This window comes from Manis pentadactyla (assembly GCF_030020395.1).
Source record: "Manis pentadactyla isolate mManPen7 chromosome 15 unlocalized genomic scaffold, mManPen7.hap1 SUPER_15_unloc_1, whole genome shotgun sequence".
Classification (NCBI taxonomy): Eukaryota; Metazoa; Chordata; class Mammalia; order Pholidota; family Manidae; genus Manis; species Manis pentadactyla.
This window is the reverse complement of record NW_026644588.1, coordinates 2,571,463-2,588,735: the sequence shown is the minus strand read 5'-3', so window position 1 is coordinate 2,588,735 and position 17,273 is coordinate 2,571,463. Positions and strand designations below refer to the sequence as shown.

Below are 17,273 nucleotides of genomic sequence, written 5' to 3'. Positions count from 1 at the left end.
TTCTTTTACTTGTCTTAGTGCCGTGGCTTGGATTTCCAGAATCACGTTGAGTGACAGTGGTGGGAGTGGGCATCCTGGTGTGGCTCAGCTTCTCACCACTCACTGCACTGGGTGGAGAGTTTGTCACGTGTGGGCCTCAGTATGTTGAGTTACGTTTCCTTTGTACCCTCTTGGTGACAGCTTTTATGAGTGAATGTTGAATTTATCAAATGCTTTTTCTGCATCTGTTGAGAAGAACATGTGGTATTCATCCTTTCTTCTGTTAATGAGGTGTATCACATTCAAGGATTTACAGATATTGGGCCATCCTTGCATCCCTTATATAAATCTTGCTTGGCTGTGTGGAATGATCCTTTTAGTTATTTTTTGAATTTAGTTTGCTAATATTTTTCTTGATATTTTCTCAGTGTACATTTCTATGGATATTGGCCTTTAATTTTATTTTGTGTAGTGTCTTTGTTATATTAAGGTATTGCAATAATACTGGTCTCAAAATGAATTTGGAATCATTCCTTCCTGTTATTATTTGCAATATTTTGAGAATGTTAGGGTAAGATCTAAATTTCAATCAATGATTTCTGCACACAGCACTGCAGACAGTAGTATCATAACTCCACACACACTTTGGAACACCCTTCTCTTCTCTGAACAATCATTTACCACGAGGAGATATCATTTCACCTATTTCCTCCACATATTTCCTTCTCCTGGAAAATGAGGACTATAAGTAGGAACAGTGATGAGTATGGTAAAAGATACAGAGATGATGTATTTACAGGGGAGCACCGTGTATCAGTTACCTCAGTGAGTTCAAAGGAAATGGAGAACAGTGGGAGAAGTCATGCTGCAGAATGGCTTGTGTTTTCCCTTCCAGATGTTCTGACTGAGCAAAGCTTTCACTCCAGCTACACAGCTAAATGCAGGGAGACATCATTGACCAAAAGCAGTGAACAGGGAATAATAAAGTTTTGAGGGAACAGAATAGTGTTAACAATGGTACCGTGGGAATCTGATGTCCCGTCAGTTTCCCTGTATTGGCTGGCTCAGTCTGCCCCACCTGCTGTGACAGAGTCACCGTGCCTAAAGGACTGCCCTCAGGAGACTGCAATTTAAAGACAAACTACAGAATGGAGAAAGAATTTGTGAATCTTAATACTCCCTGGGATCAATATCCAGAGCATATTTTCTAAAAAGAACCTCATAAATGAACTAAAACACCTCAATACAGAAATGAGCAATGGGCATGAATAGCCATTTCTCCAAAAATGTACAAATTGCCAGTAGATTTACAGAAATACGCTCAATATCATCAGTCATTGTGTAAATGCAAAAAAAAAAAACAAACCCCACAAGTATATACTAGTTCACAAGTATATAATACAAAACAGAAAAGAAGATTTGGAGAAAATGTGGAAAAACTGGCACCTTTGTGCATTGCTTTTAGAAATATGAAATAATACAGGAGGTTTGCTAAAAGAGTTTGGTGATTTATCAAATGGCTACACATTGAAGTACCATATGACATAGAAATTTCACTCCTAGGTATGTGAACCAAAGAATTCAAAGCAGAGATTTGCAAGATATTTGTACATCAGTGTTCAAACTGGAGTTATTTTCAATAGTTTAAACGTGGAAACAACACAATGTTCATGCACAGATGAATGTGTAAAGAAAATATTATATAGATAGATAAAATGGAAGCAGTTGCAACCATAAAAGTGAATCAAAGTTTCATGTGTGCTACAAATCGGAATGACATTGAAAACATTCTGCTCACTGAGATAATGCAGACACAGATGGACAAACACTGCATGAGTCTGCTTGCATGAAGTACAGAGATCAGACAAATCCAAGGGAGATAAAAGAGCACAGGGACAGCTGAGAGCAAGAAGAAATGGGCTTTATTTTTTAATAGGTCCCAGTTGTTTGGGGATGATGAGAAGTGCAGGGTACACACAGTGGTGATGGTCACAGACATTGTGAATATATTTCATGACAATGACGTGCACTTAGAAATGGGTAAGTCATGAATATGATGTGCTGCACAAACACAAGAACAAATGATAAAAGCAGTTAACTGGTAAATGGTTAGTAAGTACAGTATCAGGGATGGTATAGAAGCTGACATGTATGTATTTAAAATTTCAAGAATGATTTCTAACAATTTAAGAGCAAAACCTGGGAGTTCTAGGATCCCTAAGGATCAGCAGGAAGGGGCTGACAGTGGGGAAACATAAAGCCAAAATGTTACATGTCTGTATCAACCAGAGCTGAAGATCTAGAAACACAGTGATGTAAAAAGTAACTACCAAATTCATCATGTAGAAGACAACGAAGGTGACCACCAGCATCAGGATGGTGTGGGCAGCTCTGGTCTCTGGGGGACAGTTGTGGGGAACCTTGTGGGTGTGAATATGCTGCACCCTCTGGTGATGTCTGCGGAGGAGACCCACCGTGGAGCTGCTGGCCCAGACCATGAGGCCAATAAACACAGAATCTGGACATGATGGCAAGATGCCAATACCTGCCCTTGGACTTGAGGATGAGCAGAACCACCTGCCCTGTGTGTCAGTATCATTTCCCATGGTCAGTGCACCAGTGACATTCAAGGGAGTATAGATATTCAATAAGAGACTGAACACCCAACAGACACAACAGGAAGGACCAGGCATCTTGGGGTCTCTCCTGAGTGTCATGCAATCACCTCTCCCAGGGATGAGTGTGAAAAACTGGTAGGTACTCAGGACACAGGTGCAGCACAGGGTGCAGCTGCGAGCCACTCTGTGTGTATAATAAACAACTTTACACCCAAGACTGGACAAAGGGTTGGTCAGGAGAAAAGCCACCATTGTCTGTGGAATCCCAGAGGAGAGAAGAACCAAGAGATTGGCCAAGGCCATGTGGGTGAGAACCACGTGTGTGGGTCTCTGCTTGTGGGCACACAAGGCAGGGGAGACATTATGGAAAAAGAGGGTGACATTTGCCAGGGTTCCAAATCCAATCTGTAACAGAAATGTGGTTTTCAGAGCCACATTCCCTGTGGTTTGTAGGCCATCTTTCTGAGAAGGCATGGAGAGGGCTTCAGGGAGGCCTGGAGACAAAGGGGTCTTTGCTGGTGATAATGTCAGCACCCTTCTTACATAACCAGCATTGGAAAGGATCCTTTCCCTTTCTTCTCCTGCAAAGGGAGACACTTCATCCACTGTAGAGCTGGCTTTACCTGGAGGACATACACCTGATGCCAGTTACTATTTACCACAGTATCATTTTGTATTTATTTCTATTTTCTGCCTGTCCAGAATGTACAGTCCTTGCAATGAGGAACCGTCTGTGGTGTTCCACATACTGCTGTCCAATAGGTGCTCATAGCCTGTCCCGAGTGTGACTGTGCCCCAAGGGACAAGGGCACGCACTGCTCCCCTGACAGACCCTGGTCACCTGCCTATTACATGGAGGGCTCATCTACAGCCATGAAGAGGAGAGTTCAGAAATATTGTTGAGATTGTTATATTATCAAACTAACTGCATTACAGACTTTAGAAACATAATCCATAGAGTTTGTGGATACCACTACTTAACAATAGTTTAACAACTGAAAATCAAAAATTTCTTGGATCTGTAAGAGAGATGAGGACCCTGGGGACATCACTGCCTTGGTGACGTGAGAAAGGGGAAGTGAATAGTGGCCATGAAGGCTTCCTGGATCAGAGACCCTGAGAGGAGAACACCGCCCAGATCTGTGGTGGGTGTAGGGAAGCCCACCCTATAGTCCGCAAAGGGCTGGGGGCTCAGTGCGCAAAGGCTGATACCCAGATTTCCCAGGCAGGCCAAGTAATGAGGGGGCGCTTTGTTTTCTGAGTTTCACCTCCAGGAGGTGTACCAGTTCCCTCAGCAAATATCAGAGACTTTCCCCTTGTGCTTTTGGCACAGGGCATGTGATACAACTTTTACAAAACAAGAGACCACTGAGTTCTCCTCAATAACACATGCCCCCAGGACATTCCTGCCTGGGGTCTAGCCCACTGGGGTGTTATCTGAGCCCACTGCCCTGGGGAAGGGGATCCCCAGGCCCAGCCCCTGTAGCCATCCTGTCCTGCCTACAAGGGACAAGGCTGAGAGGTGCCTGTGCAGTTCACAGCCCAGAGGCACACACTCCCCGGTCACTGAGGCCTCATCCCAGCAGGGCAGGCAGGGCCCTCTCCCCACACCTCCCACTCACCCAGAAGGACTATTAGAGCAGTTCCTCGACCCTCCACAGCACCTCCACTATGAGTAACAATGACAAGGCGGAGTACAAGGCACAGCAACAACGACTTGGAACACAGAGATCGCATCAGGCGCAGATTTGGAGGGAAGTTGGATAATCAGACTAACTTTAAAGCACCTGTAATTAATATGCCATGAGCTCTGATGGATGAAGCAGACAGCATGTGAGAAGGACTAGACAACTGAGCAGAGGAAGGGAAACTAACAACCAAGACAAAATGATGGAGAAAACAAAACGCTGTATGAGAAACAATAGTGCCGTTGAGGGGCCTGTGTGTAGACTGAAGATGGCTGAGGCACGTACAGTGATAGAAACTCCCAAACTGGAAAGGAAACAGAAGAGAGATGAGAGAAAACACAGGTCGGAATATCCCTGGACTGTGGGACGACCACTGGAGGAGTAACTGCATAATTGGATTGGCACAGAAGGAACAGCAGAGATACAGAAACGCACAGAAACAGAGGAATCCCCCAGGGATGTCAGCACCACAGCTCAGCTGGGGGACTCGGCAGACACCTAGCAGGAGAAATGCAAAGAAAACCGAAAACAACACGAAACAAAACCCCCTCAGCTCCCCCCCCACATATCATTGGAACGTGTGGGACATCATGGATTAAAACATTTCTTTAAAATGTAAGAGACAAAATCACTTTTCCTGCAGAGGAAGAAAGAAAAGATTTCATCCAATTTGTCTGCAGACACCATTCAAGCAGAGGAGAGTGGAGTAAAATATTAGTGTTGAGAGAAAAATCCCACCGACACGGTCCCTGGGCCCTGTGACATTATCCATCAGAAGCGAAGGAGAAGTAAAGGCTCAAAGTCAAATGGGGTTTGGTGCCTTGGGCCTGCCACCCAGGACGGTGCAGGAAGCCCTTTGGAGGCAGGAAGATGCCGTGGGTCAGAGATGGGTCTACGCAGAGAAAGGAGGGCGTTAGAAGGGAGGAATGAGTTAAAATAAAATGCATTTCTTAATGTTCATCTTACTGAGAAGTTGGCTCAAAATAAAACCATCCACGATGGGTGAGCCTGGGTTTCCTGTTTGCTGAGCGTCCTCACCCGCCCTGACGGCCCCAGCGCTGCCTCCCCGCCTTCCCCCGATTAGCCCCTGCTGGACAGACTCCTGGGAATTGTCATTTCTCAGACTCTCTTTACTGCAGGGCCCTGAGCAGTTCCATTATCTCTGGAATGGACGGTCGGCTTCTCTGTGGGAGCAGAGCTGACTCTCAGCCCCGATTCTGCACACCCCAGGGCCCCCCACCATTCCCCTGACTCCTTGAGAAGGTAGGTGCCTCGAGCCCATCTCCATGGGGCCCTGCCACCTTCCTCTGGGCTGCGGGTCCCTGGGGGAGGGATGTGGTCACCCTGAGGTGGCGCATACTATGGGCATACATCACGCACAAACAGGGCCTCACTTACATTAGCCATCCAGGCAGAAGGCAGAACAACACACCTGCCCCACGCAGACCCTGAGCGCCGCCCCACAGTCACACATGCCCCAGCACAGCCAGAGCCAGGGGCTCCCATGGAAGGTGGCCTGTGCCACCCCAGGAACCCACACCCAGGGCTTGCTGTCCAGGGGCCGTCTCCAGCCACAGGCCCAGGGAACAGCGTGTGCAGGTCACTCCCCGTGTCCTTGGGCGAGTGGGTGCAAACTGTTCCAGAGAAAATGGGGGACTCTGAAGCCCTTCCTCTGCCTCTTTGCTGAGGACACAGCTGTGCTTCCGCTAAAACAAACCAAAGGGCATGTGTATGTCCTGTGAGCACTGTTTGCCCCACTAGCCTCCCGTCATCTCTGGGGTTGTGACTGCAACATATGCATCTTGGGGGGCAGACATTCAGACAGAAGTGCTTGGCCCAGGGCACATTCCACCATATTTCCAAAAGCACTGAAATTATTCATCACATGGGTTATGGGTCTAATTCCTATTTCTCATTAAATTAAAGCCCGTACATGGCTTATTTCCAACATTCACATCATATTCAAAATACACCTGATCTCACCTGACTGCAACTCTTCCTTCCCCGACTGTCATCTCAGGTTCCGGAAGCACAGGGGCCATTTATAAGTTCAGTTGCATGGTTACAAATATGAGCTGCACTTACACACAACACAACACACACAGGAACCACACGGACACCTGGGCAGAAATCCCTGAGATGCTGCATCCCCCCAAATGGGATTCCGAACAGGCAAATGTGTGCCCACCATCCGCTTGCCCATTCAGGCCAGAAGGGCAGCAGAGCACCTGGCAGGGGGGCCTGTGCTATCCTGGGACCCCCGGCCCGGCTCTGTGTCCTTCCTGGGGGAAACCCCTCCCTGCTGGCTCCCTGACTGCGGGGAGGCACCTACCTGCAGGCTGTGCTCCTGAGCTTCTGCAGGGATGTCACTCAGGAGGGGCCGTACTTATAGGCAGGGCTCCCGGACCTGATGTCCCCACGGGGGTGCATTACCACGTCCTGGCTAGTCCTGGAGACACTGTCTGCTCGGAGGCTCACGGAGTCTCCAGCGAGCAGCGAATCCCACCCCAGTGCCATCACCCTCCAGCCTGGCAGGCGATTAGAGACAAGTGCTGGCAATTACTGAAAAGTCTCCATGAGCAGCTGAGCAGAGAGAAAGTTTCCTGTTCCCGTGGGGGCATCCGGTCAGGATGGAAGTGGTAACTGGGTGGCAGACACGCATTGCACAGGGGCCCCCCTCACTGTGTCCTGGGCTTCCCCTCTGGGCTCTGTCCCTGTCCCAAACGAGATCCACAGGGCGTGCTCGCTGATCATCAGCATATGATCTGGGGGCTGGTCTTCCCAGGAGGTTGGGGTCCTCGGCCCTCGCTCCTTAACAGTTTGAGACTGAGGTTCCCACCCAGGTGCAGTGGTCGTGGTCCCCCTCCTGCTCCTCTCACTGCTCTGTGCCCCAATCCCACCAGAGGGAAGGCGGTCCTGTGCGATGAAATGTCCTGGGAACTGCTCTTAACCATTTCAAAAGGAGAGAACTACTATCCTGAGAACGCTTTTCTTTTTATGGGTATGGTCCCTCTTTTATTTTCATTCTGAGTTAGAACTGGAGGTGTGTGTTTTGTGGTGAATGTGCAGAGACTGTCCCAGCAAATACTTAGCAACAATTCAGTCCTCAGGACACGAACATGGCTGGTTTCAAATACCTTTACTCACGTGTGTACAAGGGCCTCTTACTTTGATCAGGAAATTGAAACCTACTCAGAAGTGTTTCCTCATATCACACTCACTGGATCAGAATCGGGTCCTCAGAGTAGTGTTTTCTCCATAATGGGCAGGTCTGCCTACAAGTTTGGTTTCACGTACATGTGTTTTGTCTGAAAAGACAACAAAACGAAATGAACAGAACAGCACGTGAGTCATAGACGCTGAGAGGCGACTGGTGGTTACCACGGGGGCTGGTCTGCGTCCATGGCAACACAGGTAGAGGCGATACAGGGGCACAGAGTCTCAGTCATGATATAAATTAGTCATGGGGATGAACGTGTAGCATGGAGAACACAGTCGGGGATTCTGCAACATCTTATGTTGATGGATGGTAACTTCAGTAGCTGTGGTGAGGACTAAAGAATGTGGAAAACAGTAAAACCACCACGTTGTATATTTGAAACCAGTATAATATTGTGTATCAACTCCAATAAAAATATGTTTTTAAAAAACCTGTATGAAAAGAGGTTTGGTAAGTAAGTCCCAAGCCTTACAAATCTCCTTACACATGCTCACCTGTTTCTCAGGAATGTCACCCGCCTGCTCTAGATGCGGCGTAAGACACTCTGGGTATGCGACCTTGTCCTGGGGCCTGGCAGTGCCCGTAGCTGCCACACCCTCTGCGTGCGCCCCCAGGCGTTCAGTCCCGCCTGCCTGTCACTGTTCCCACAAAGAACCCCCCACCCAAGCTACAGACACAGCCCTGCCAGCCAGCCCCGCCTGCCCTCTGGATTCCCCTAAAACAAACGCTTCCTCCTGCACACCCCCACTCTCTCCATCGAGATCCCCCCCCATGCCTTCCTTCCAGGCCACCGCGCACCCGCACCCCAGTCATGCTGTCAGTGGGGGTACATGTCTTTACTATGATGCAGAGAACCCTCTGACCCACCACCTAAGCCCCCAATTCAGGGGTCAGAAATCCCTATCCTGGGGGCCAGCTGCTTGTGTTTGTAAACAAAGTTTTATTGGAACACATTCCCACTGGGTTTCGCACTATCATCTGACTGCTTGCACCCAGGAAGGCAGCATTGGGTGGGTGTGACAGGGACCACGTGGCCCTTGAGCCTAGGATGTTCCCACTTAACTGGGAAGTTTGCTGCCTGCCCTTCTGTGTACCCTGTGGGGACTCTTGGGCCACCACCCACCTCATCTGAGAGCCCAGTGTCCCCAGGCCTGGGACAAGCACTCCCTGCCCAAGGGCTTCCAACACGCTTTTCACTGAGGGATTATTTTTCTTGTCTTTTGGTATGGCTTGAGTATGTCGTCATGCTTTTCATCTACCTTAAGGACCAATTATTTACCTTGATGTGTCATTCTCGTTATTTTATGACAGTTTGATTATTTATAATTTTTACAACTATATTTAATATTTATTCCTTAAAATACTCATTTTCTGTTTTTGAAATTGAAATATAGTTGATATAATATTTTTCCAATTTACGGGTACAACGTAGTGTTAAATAATATTTATTTCCATTTATTGGTATCTTCTTTAATTTCTGTCATGGGTGTCTTGTAGGTTTCAGGATATAAGTCTTTCACTTCCTTGGTTAGGTTTAATCCTAGATATTTTACTCCTTTTGATGTAGTTGTGAATGTAATGTTTTTTCTTAATTTCTCTTTCTGCTAGTTCATTGTTGGTATACAGGAATGCAACAAATTTCTGTATATTAAATTTGTATTCTGCAACTTTGCTGAATTCAGTTATTAGTTCTAGTAGTTTTGGGGAGGATTCTTTAGGGTTTCCTACATACAATATGATGTCATCTGCAAACACTGACATTTTCACTTCTTCTGTACCAATCTGAATGCCTTTCATTTCTTTATGTTATCTGATTGCCATGGCGAGGACCTCCACAACTACATTGAATAAAAGTGGGAAAAGTGAGCATCCTTATCTTCTTCCCGATCTTAAAGGAAAATTTTGCAGCTTCTCGCTGTTATGTATGATGTTAGCTATGGGTTTGTTGTGTATGGCCTTTATTATGTTGAGGTACTTGCCCTCTATGTCCATTTTGTTGAGAGTTTTTATCATGAATGGATGTTGAATATTGCCAAATGCTTTTTCAGCATCTATGGAGATGATCATGTGGTTTTTGTCCTTTTTGTTGATGTGGAGGATGATGTTGATGCATTTTTTGAATGTTGTAATATCCTTGCATCCCTGAAATAAATCCTACTTGGTGAGGATGGATGATCTTTTTGATGCTTCTTTGAATTCTGTTTTCTAATATTTTGTTGAGTGTTTTTACATCTATGTTCTTCAGCGATGTAGGTCTGTAATTTTCTTTTTTTTGTGTGTGTCTTTGCCTGGTTTTGGTATTAGAGTGATGCTGGCCTCCTAGAATAAGTCTGGATGTATTCCTTCCTCCTCTACTTTCTGGAAAACTTTAAGGAGAATGGGTATCAGGTCTTCACTAAATATTTGGTAAAATTAATCAGTGAAGCCATCTGGTCCAGGTATTTTGTTCTTAGGTAGTTTTTTGATTACCAATTCAATTTCATTGCTGGTAATTGGTGTGTTCAGATTTTCTGTTTCTTCCTGGGTCAGCCTTGGAAGGTTGTATTTTTCTTGAAAGTTGTCCATTTCTTGTAGGTTATCCAATTTGTTTGCATACAATTTTTCATAGTATTCTCTAATAATTACTTGTATTTATGTGCTGTCCATAGTGAATTTTCCTTTCTCATTTTTGATTCTGCTTATGTGTGTAGACTATCTCTTTTTTTCTTACCAAGTCTGGCTAGGGGTTTATCAATTTTGGTTTATTTTCTCAAAAAAACCAGCTCCTGCATTCATTGATTCTATTCTTTTATTCTTATTGATAGTATTTATTTCTGCTCTAATCTTTATTGTGTCCCTCCTTCTACTGACTTTGGGCCTCATCTGTTCTTCTTTTTCTATTTTCATTAACTGTGAATTTAGAATTCTTACGGGATTATTCTTCTTTTGTGAGGTAGGCGTGTTCTGAAATATACTTCCCTCTGAGCACGGCCTTCACTGCAGCCCACAGATTTTACAGTGTTGAGTAATTCTTTGTTTTGGCTTCATATATTGCTTGATCTCTGTTTTTTTTTTTTGTGAGGGCATCTCTCATATTTATTGATCAAATGGTTGTTAACAACAATAAAATTCTGTATAGGGGGGTCAATGCTCAATGCACAATCATTAATCCACCCCAAGCCTAATTTTCGTCAGTCTCCAATCTTCTGATGCATAACGAACAAGTTCTTACATGGAGTACAAATTCTTACATAGTGAATAAGTTACATGGTGAACATTACAAGGGCAGTCATCACAGAAGCTTTTGGTTTTGTTCATGCATTATGAACTATAAACAGTCAGTTCAAATATGAATATTCATTTGATTTTTATACTTGATTTATATGTGGATACCACATTTCTCTCTTATTATTATTTTTAATAAAATGCTGAAGTGGTAGGTAGATACGAGATAAAGGTAGAAAACAGAGTTTAGTGTTGTAAGAGAGCAAATGTAGATGATCAGGTGTGTGCCTGTAGACTATGTGTTAATCCAAGCTAGACCAGGGCAATAAAACATCCATGTATGCAGAAGATTTCTCTCAGAACATGAGGGGTGAGGTTCTAAGCCTCACCTCTGTTGATCCCCAATTTCTCACCTGATGGCCCCCCTGCGACTGTGCCTGTCTTAGGTTGTTCCTCCCTTGAGGAATCTTACCCGTCTCTGGCTAACCAGTCATCTTCCGGGGCCATACAGGGAAATGTGAAGTTGGTAAGTGAGAGGGAAGCCTTATTGTTTGAAAAGGTTAGCTTTTTACTTCTTTGCATATTTATGCCCTGTAGCTTCTATGCCCAGCATTTGTCTTGAGGTATCTTTACCACTTGGAAGAATTATGATACTCAGTAAATTCAACATGTGGCACGAATTCTATTTAAGGGTTGTAATTAGGTAGGAAGAAGAAAAGCTATAGAAGTAGCAGGCGGAAGAAAACATGGGAAGATTGATTATTTCTTTGACATATCTTCTTGTAGAGTAACTTCAGCATGGATAGGTTTTAAACTACTAATTAAATTGTGTGCACACATTAACATAATAGGAGTACAGTTATGTAACCAAAGCATACCTGTAATTACCAGCCATCTCCAGTGAAACCAAGAAAACCAGTTAGGCACCTTAGGCATTTGTGAAAACTTATCTATGATATGGTGGATATTGTCCAACTGAACTTGAACAGTCTGAGAGAATTCAGATAAATTAAAACAACCCATTCCTGGGGACTGTTCACATCCCATATGTTCTTTTAACAGTAAATAGTCTGTGGTTGTAAGATTTTGGAGTGCTACAATTTGCACTTCTCCTAATTCTTGTTTGAGTTCCAACAGTATAGATCCAGTCAAATTTGTTGTTTTACTGTATGCACAGGCCAGCTTAGATATCTCCTTCATCATTCCCATGGGAAGTCCAGGAACTGGTGGGATGAGTGCATCTACACCTGTAGCAGTGCGTGGATCTTTGTTGGGGTTTTTTTTTGGCTGATCATCTTCTGTCATGAGTCTTCCCGAGAGTGCTGATGTTGGAAGTTCTTTTTCATATCGTATCTTAGTTCATTTTCGGGGTAGCCGAATTAGGCTTTGATCCTCTGTATAAACACAAACAGACCCTTTGCCTACACTTTTATATGCCCTTTATATCATTGTGTAGAACTCATTGGAGGTCACCACACAGGAACTGCTTTTTTTTATCATTAATCTACACTTACATGTCGAATACTTTGTTTACTAGGCTCTCCCCTATACCAGGTCCCCCCTATATACTCCTTTACAGTCACTGTCCATCAGCGTAGCAAAATGTTGTAGAATCAATACTTGTCTTCTCTGTGTTGTACAGCCCTCCCCTTTCTCCCACCCCCCCATGCATGCTAAGCTTAATACCCCACTTCTTCTCCCCACCCTTATCCCTCCCTACCCACCCATCCTCCCCAGTCCCTTTCCCTTTGGTACCTGTTAGTCCATTCTTGAGTTCTGTGATTCTGCTGCTGTTTTGTTCCTTCAGTTTTTCCTTTGTTCTTATACTCCACAGATGAGTGAAATCATTTGGTATTTCTCTTTCTCGGCTTGGCTTGTTTCACTGAGCATAATACCCTCCAGATCCATCCATGTTGCTGCAAATGGTAGGATTTGCCCTTTTCTTATAGCTGAGTAGTATTCCATTGTGTATATGTACCACATCTTCTTTATCCATTCATGTATAGATGGACATTTAGGTTGCTTCCAATTCTTGGCTATTGTAAATAGTGCTGCGATAAACATAGGGGTGCATCTGTCTTTCTCAAACTTGATTGCTGCTTTCTTAGGGTAAATTCCTAGGAGTGCAATTCCTGGGTCAAATGGTAGGTCTGTTTTGAGCATTTTGATGTACCTCCATACTGCTTTCCACAATGGTTGAACTAATTTACATTCCCACCAGCAGTGTAGGAGGGTTCCCCTTTCTCCACAGCCTCGCCAACATTTGTTGTTGTTTGTCTTTTGGATGGCAGCCATCCTTACTGGTGTGAGGTGATACCTCATTGTAGTTTTAATTTGCATTTCTCTGATAATTAGTGATGTGGAGCATCTTTGCATGTGTCTGTTGGCCATCTGTATTTCTTTTTTGGAGAACTGTCTGTTCAGTTCCTCTGCCCATTTTTTAATTGGGTTATTTGTTTTTGTTTGTTGAGGCGTGTGAGCTTTTTATATATTCTGGGCGTCAAGCCTTTATTGGATGTGTCATTTTCAAATATATTCTCCCATACTGTAGGGTTCCTTTTTGTTCTATTGATGGTGTCTTTTGCTGTACAGAAGCTTTTCAGCTTAATATCGTCCCACTTGTTCATTTTTGCTGTTGTTTTCCTTGCCCGGGGAGATATGTTCAAGAAGAGGTCACTCATGTTTATGTCTAAGAGGTTTTCGCCTATGTTTTCTTCCAGGAGTTTAATGGTTTCATGGCTTACATTCAGGTCTTTGATCCATTTTGAGTTTACTTTTGTATATGGGGTTAGACAATGGTCCAGTTTCATTCTCCTACATGTAGCTGTCCAGTTTTGCCAGCACCATCTGTTGAAGAGACTGTCATTTCGCCATTGTATGTCCATGGCTCCTTTATCAAATATTAATTGACCATATATGTCTGGGTTAATGTCTGGATTGTCTAGTCTGTTCCATTGGTCTGTGGCTCTGCTCTTGTGCCAGTACCAAATTGTCTTGATTACTATGGCTTTATAGTAGAGCTTGAAGTTGGGGAGTGAGATCCCCCCTACTTTCTTCTTCTTTCTCAGGATTGCTTTGGCTATTCTGGGTCTTTGGTGTTTCCATATGAATTTTTGAATTATTTGTTCCAGTTCATTGAAGAATGTTGCTGGTAGTTTCATAGGGATTGCATCAAATCTGTATATTGCTTTGGGCAGGATGGCCATTTTGACGATGTTAATTCTTCCTAGCCACGAGCATGGGATGCGTTTCCATCTGTTAGTGTCCTCTTTAATTTCTTTTAAGAGTGAGTTGTAGTTTTCAGAGTATAAGTCTTTCACTTCTTTGGTTAGGTTTATTCCTAGGTATTTTATTTTTTTTGATGCAATTGTGAATGGAGTTGTTTTCCTGATTTCTCTTTCTGTTGGTTCATTGTTGGTGTATAGGAAAGCCACAGATTTCTGTGTGTTGATTTTGTATCCTGCAACTTTGCTGTATTCTGATATCAGTTCTAGTAGTTCTGGGGTGGAGTCTTTAGGGTTTTTTATGTACAGTATCATGTCATCTGTAAATAGTGACAGTTTTACTTCTTCTTTACCAATCTGGATTCCTTGTATTTTTTTGTTTTCTCTGATTGCCGTGGCTAGGACCTCCAATACTATGTTAACAGTGGGGAGAGTGAGCATCCCTGTCTAGTTCCTGATCTCAGAGGAAATGCTTTCAGCTTCTCGCTGTTCAATATAATGTTGTCTGTGGGTTTTTCATAGATGGCCTTTATTATGTTGAGGTACTTGCCCTGTATTCCCATTTTGCTGAGAGTTTTTATCATGAATGGATGTTGAACTTTGTCAAATGCTTTTTCAGCATCTATGGAGATGATCACGTGGTTTTGTCTTTCTTTTTGTTGATGTGGTGGATGATGTTGATGGACTTTTGAATGTTGTGCCATCCTTGCATCCCTGGGATGAATCCCACTTGGGCATGGTGTATGATCCTTTTGATGTATTTTTGAATTCGGTTTGCTAATATTTTGTTGAGTATTTTTGCATCTACGTTCATCAGGGATATTGGTCTGTAGTTTTCTTTTTTGGTGGTGTCTTTGCCTGGTTTTGGTGTTAGGGTGATGTTAGCTTCATAGAATGAGTTTGGGAGTATCCCCTCCTCTTCTATTTTTTGGAAAACTTTAAGGAGAATGGGTATTATGTCTTCCCTGTATGTCTGATAAAATTCCGAGGTAAATCCATCTGGCCTGGGGGTTTTGTTCTTTGGTAGTTTTTTGAGTACCTCTTCAATTTCGTTGCTGGTAATTGGTCTGTTTAGATTTTCTGTTTCTTTTTGGGTCAGTCTTGGAAGGTTGTATTTTTCTAGGAAGTTGTCCATTTCTCCTAGGTTTCCCAGCTTGTTAGCATATAGGTTTTCATAGTAGTCTCTAATAATTCTTTGTATTTCTGCGGGGTCCGTCGTGATTTTTCCTTTCTCATTTCTGATACTGTTGGTTTGTGTTGACTCTCTTTTCCTCTTAATAAGTCTGGCTAGACGCTTATCTATTTTGTTTATTTTCTCGAAAAACCAGCTCTTGGTTTCATTGATTTTTGCTATTGTTTTATTCTTCTCAATTTTATTTATTTCTTCTCTGATCTTTATTATGTCCCTCCTTCTGCTGACCTTAGGCCTCATTTGTTCTTCTTTTTCCAATTTTCATAATTGTGACATTAGACCGTTCATTTGGGCTTTTTCTTCCTTTTTTAAATATGCTTGGATTGCTATATACTTTCCTCTTAAGACTGCTTTTGCTGTGTCCCACAGAAGTTGGGGCTTAGTGTTGTTGTTGTCATTTGTTTCCATATATTGCTGGATCTCCATTTTGATTTGGTCATTGATCCATTGATTATTTAGGAGCGTGTTGTTTAGCCTCCATGTGTTTGTGCGTCTTTTTGCTTTCTTTTTTTTTTTTTTTATTAATAATTATTTTTTATTGAAGGGTAGTTGACACACAGTATTACATTACATGAGTTTCAAGTGTACAACACAGTGGTAGAACATTTATATACATAATTCTAGGTTCCAGCTATCACCCTACCAAGCTGTTACAATATCTTGACTATATTCCTTATGCTCTACATTACATCCCGGTTACTAATTTATTTTACCATTGGAAGTCTGTCCTTTTTTTTTTTTTTTTTTTTTTTTTTTGTGAGGGCATCTCTCATATTTATTGATCAAATGGTTGTTAACGACAATAAAATTCTGTATAGGGGAGTCAATGCTCAATGCACAATCATTATTCCACCCCAAGCCTAATTTTTGTCAGTCTCCAATCTTCTGAGGCATAACAAACAAGTTTTTACATGTAGAACAAATTCTTACATAATGAATAAGTTACATAGTGAACAGTACAAGGGCAGTCATCACAGAAGCTTTCGGTTTTGCTCATACATTATGAACTATAAACAGTCAGTTCAAATATGAATACTGATTTGGTTTTTATACTTGATTTATATGTGGATACCACATTTCTCTCTTTATTATTATTATTTTTAATAAAATGCTGAAGTGGTAGGTAGATACAAGATAAAGGTAGAAAACATAGTTTAGTGTTGTAAGAGAGCACATGTAGATGATCAGGTGTGTGCCTGTAGACTATGTGTTAATCCAAGCTAGACCAGGGCAATAAAACATCCACGTATGCAGAAGATTTCTCTCAGAACGGGGGGGTGAGGTTCTAAGCCTCACCTCTGTTGATCCCCAATTTCTCACCTGATGGCCCCCCTGCGACTGTGCCTGTCTTAGGTTGTTCCTCCCTTGAGGAATCTTACCCGTCTCTGGCTAACCAGTCATCTTCCGGGGCCATACAGGGAAATGTGAAGTTGGTAAGTGAGAGAGAAGCCTTATTGTTTGAAAAAGTTAGCTTTTTACTTCTTTGCATATTTATGCCCTGTGGCTTCTATGCCCAGCATTTGTCTTGAGGTATCTTTACCACTTGGAAGAATTATGATACTCGGTAAATTTGATATGAGGCACGAATTCTATTTAAGGGTTGTAATTAGGAAGGAAGAAGAAAAGCTATAGAAGTAGCAGGCGGAAGAAAACATGGGAAGATTGATTATTTCTTTGATATATCTTCTTGTAGAGTAACTTCAGCATGTATAGGTTTTAAGCTACTACTTAAATTGCACACACACATTAACATAATAGGAGTATAGTTACATAACCAAAGCATATCTGTAATTACCAGCCATCTGCAGTGAAACCAAGAAAACCAGTTAGGCACCTTAGGCATTTGTGAAAACTTATCTATGATATGGTGGATATTGTCCAAATGAACTTGAACAGTCTGAGAGAAATCAGACAAATTAAAACAACCCATTCCTGGGGACTGTTCACATGCCATATGTTCTTTTAACAATAAATAGTTTGTAGTTGTAAGACTTTGGAGCGCTACAATTTGCACTTCTCCAAATTCTTGGTTGAGTTCCAACAGTATAGATCCAGTCCAATTTTGTTGTTTTACTGTATGCACAGGCCAGCTTAGATATCTCCTTCCTCATTCCCATGGCAGGTCCAGGAACTGGTGGGATGAGTGCA

The 17,273-nt window shown here is 43.0% G+C and overlaps 1 protein-coding gene across 1 annotated transcript; it reads right to left on the bottom strand.

The window, feature by feature from the left end:
• Nucleotides 1-2,165: 2,165 nt before the first annotated feature.
• LOC118932717 (vomeronasal type-1 receptor 1-like) lies at nucleotides 2,166-3,071 on the bottom strand. Its single transcript, XM_036926424.2, has one exon. The coding sequence runs from the start codon at nucleotides 3,069-3,071 to the stop codon at nucleotides 2,166-2,168; it is 906 nt and encodes a 301-aa protein (XP_036782319.2).
• Nucleotides 3,072-17,273: the final 14,202 nt, after the last annotated feature.

Bases quoted from the DNA above. Each gene is read 5' to 3' on its own strand.
- LOC118932717 (XM_036926424.2), bottom strand. From the start codon at position 3,071: ATGCCTTCTCAGAAAGATGGCCTACAAACCACAGGGAATGTGGCTCTG.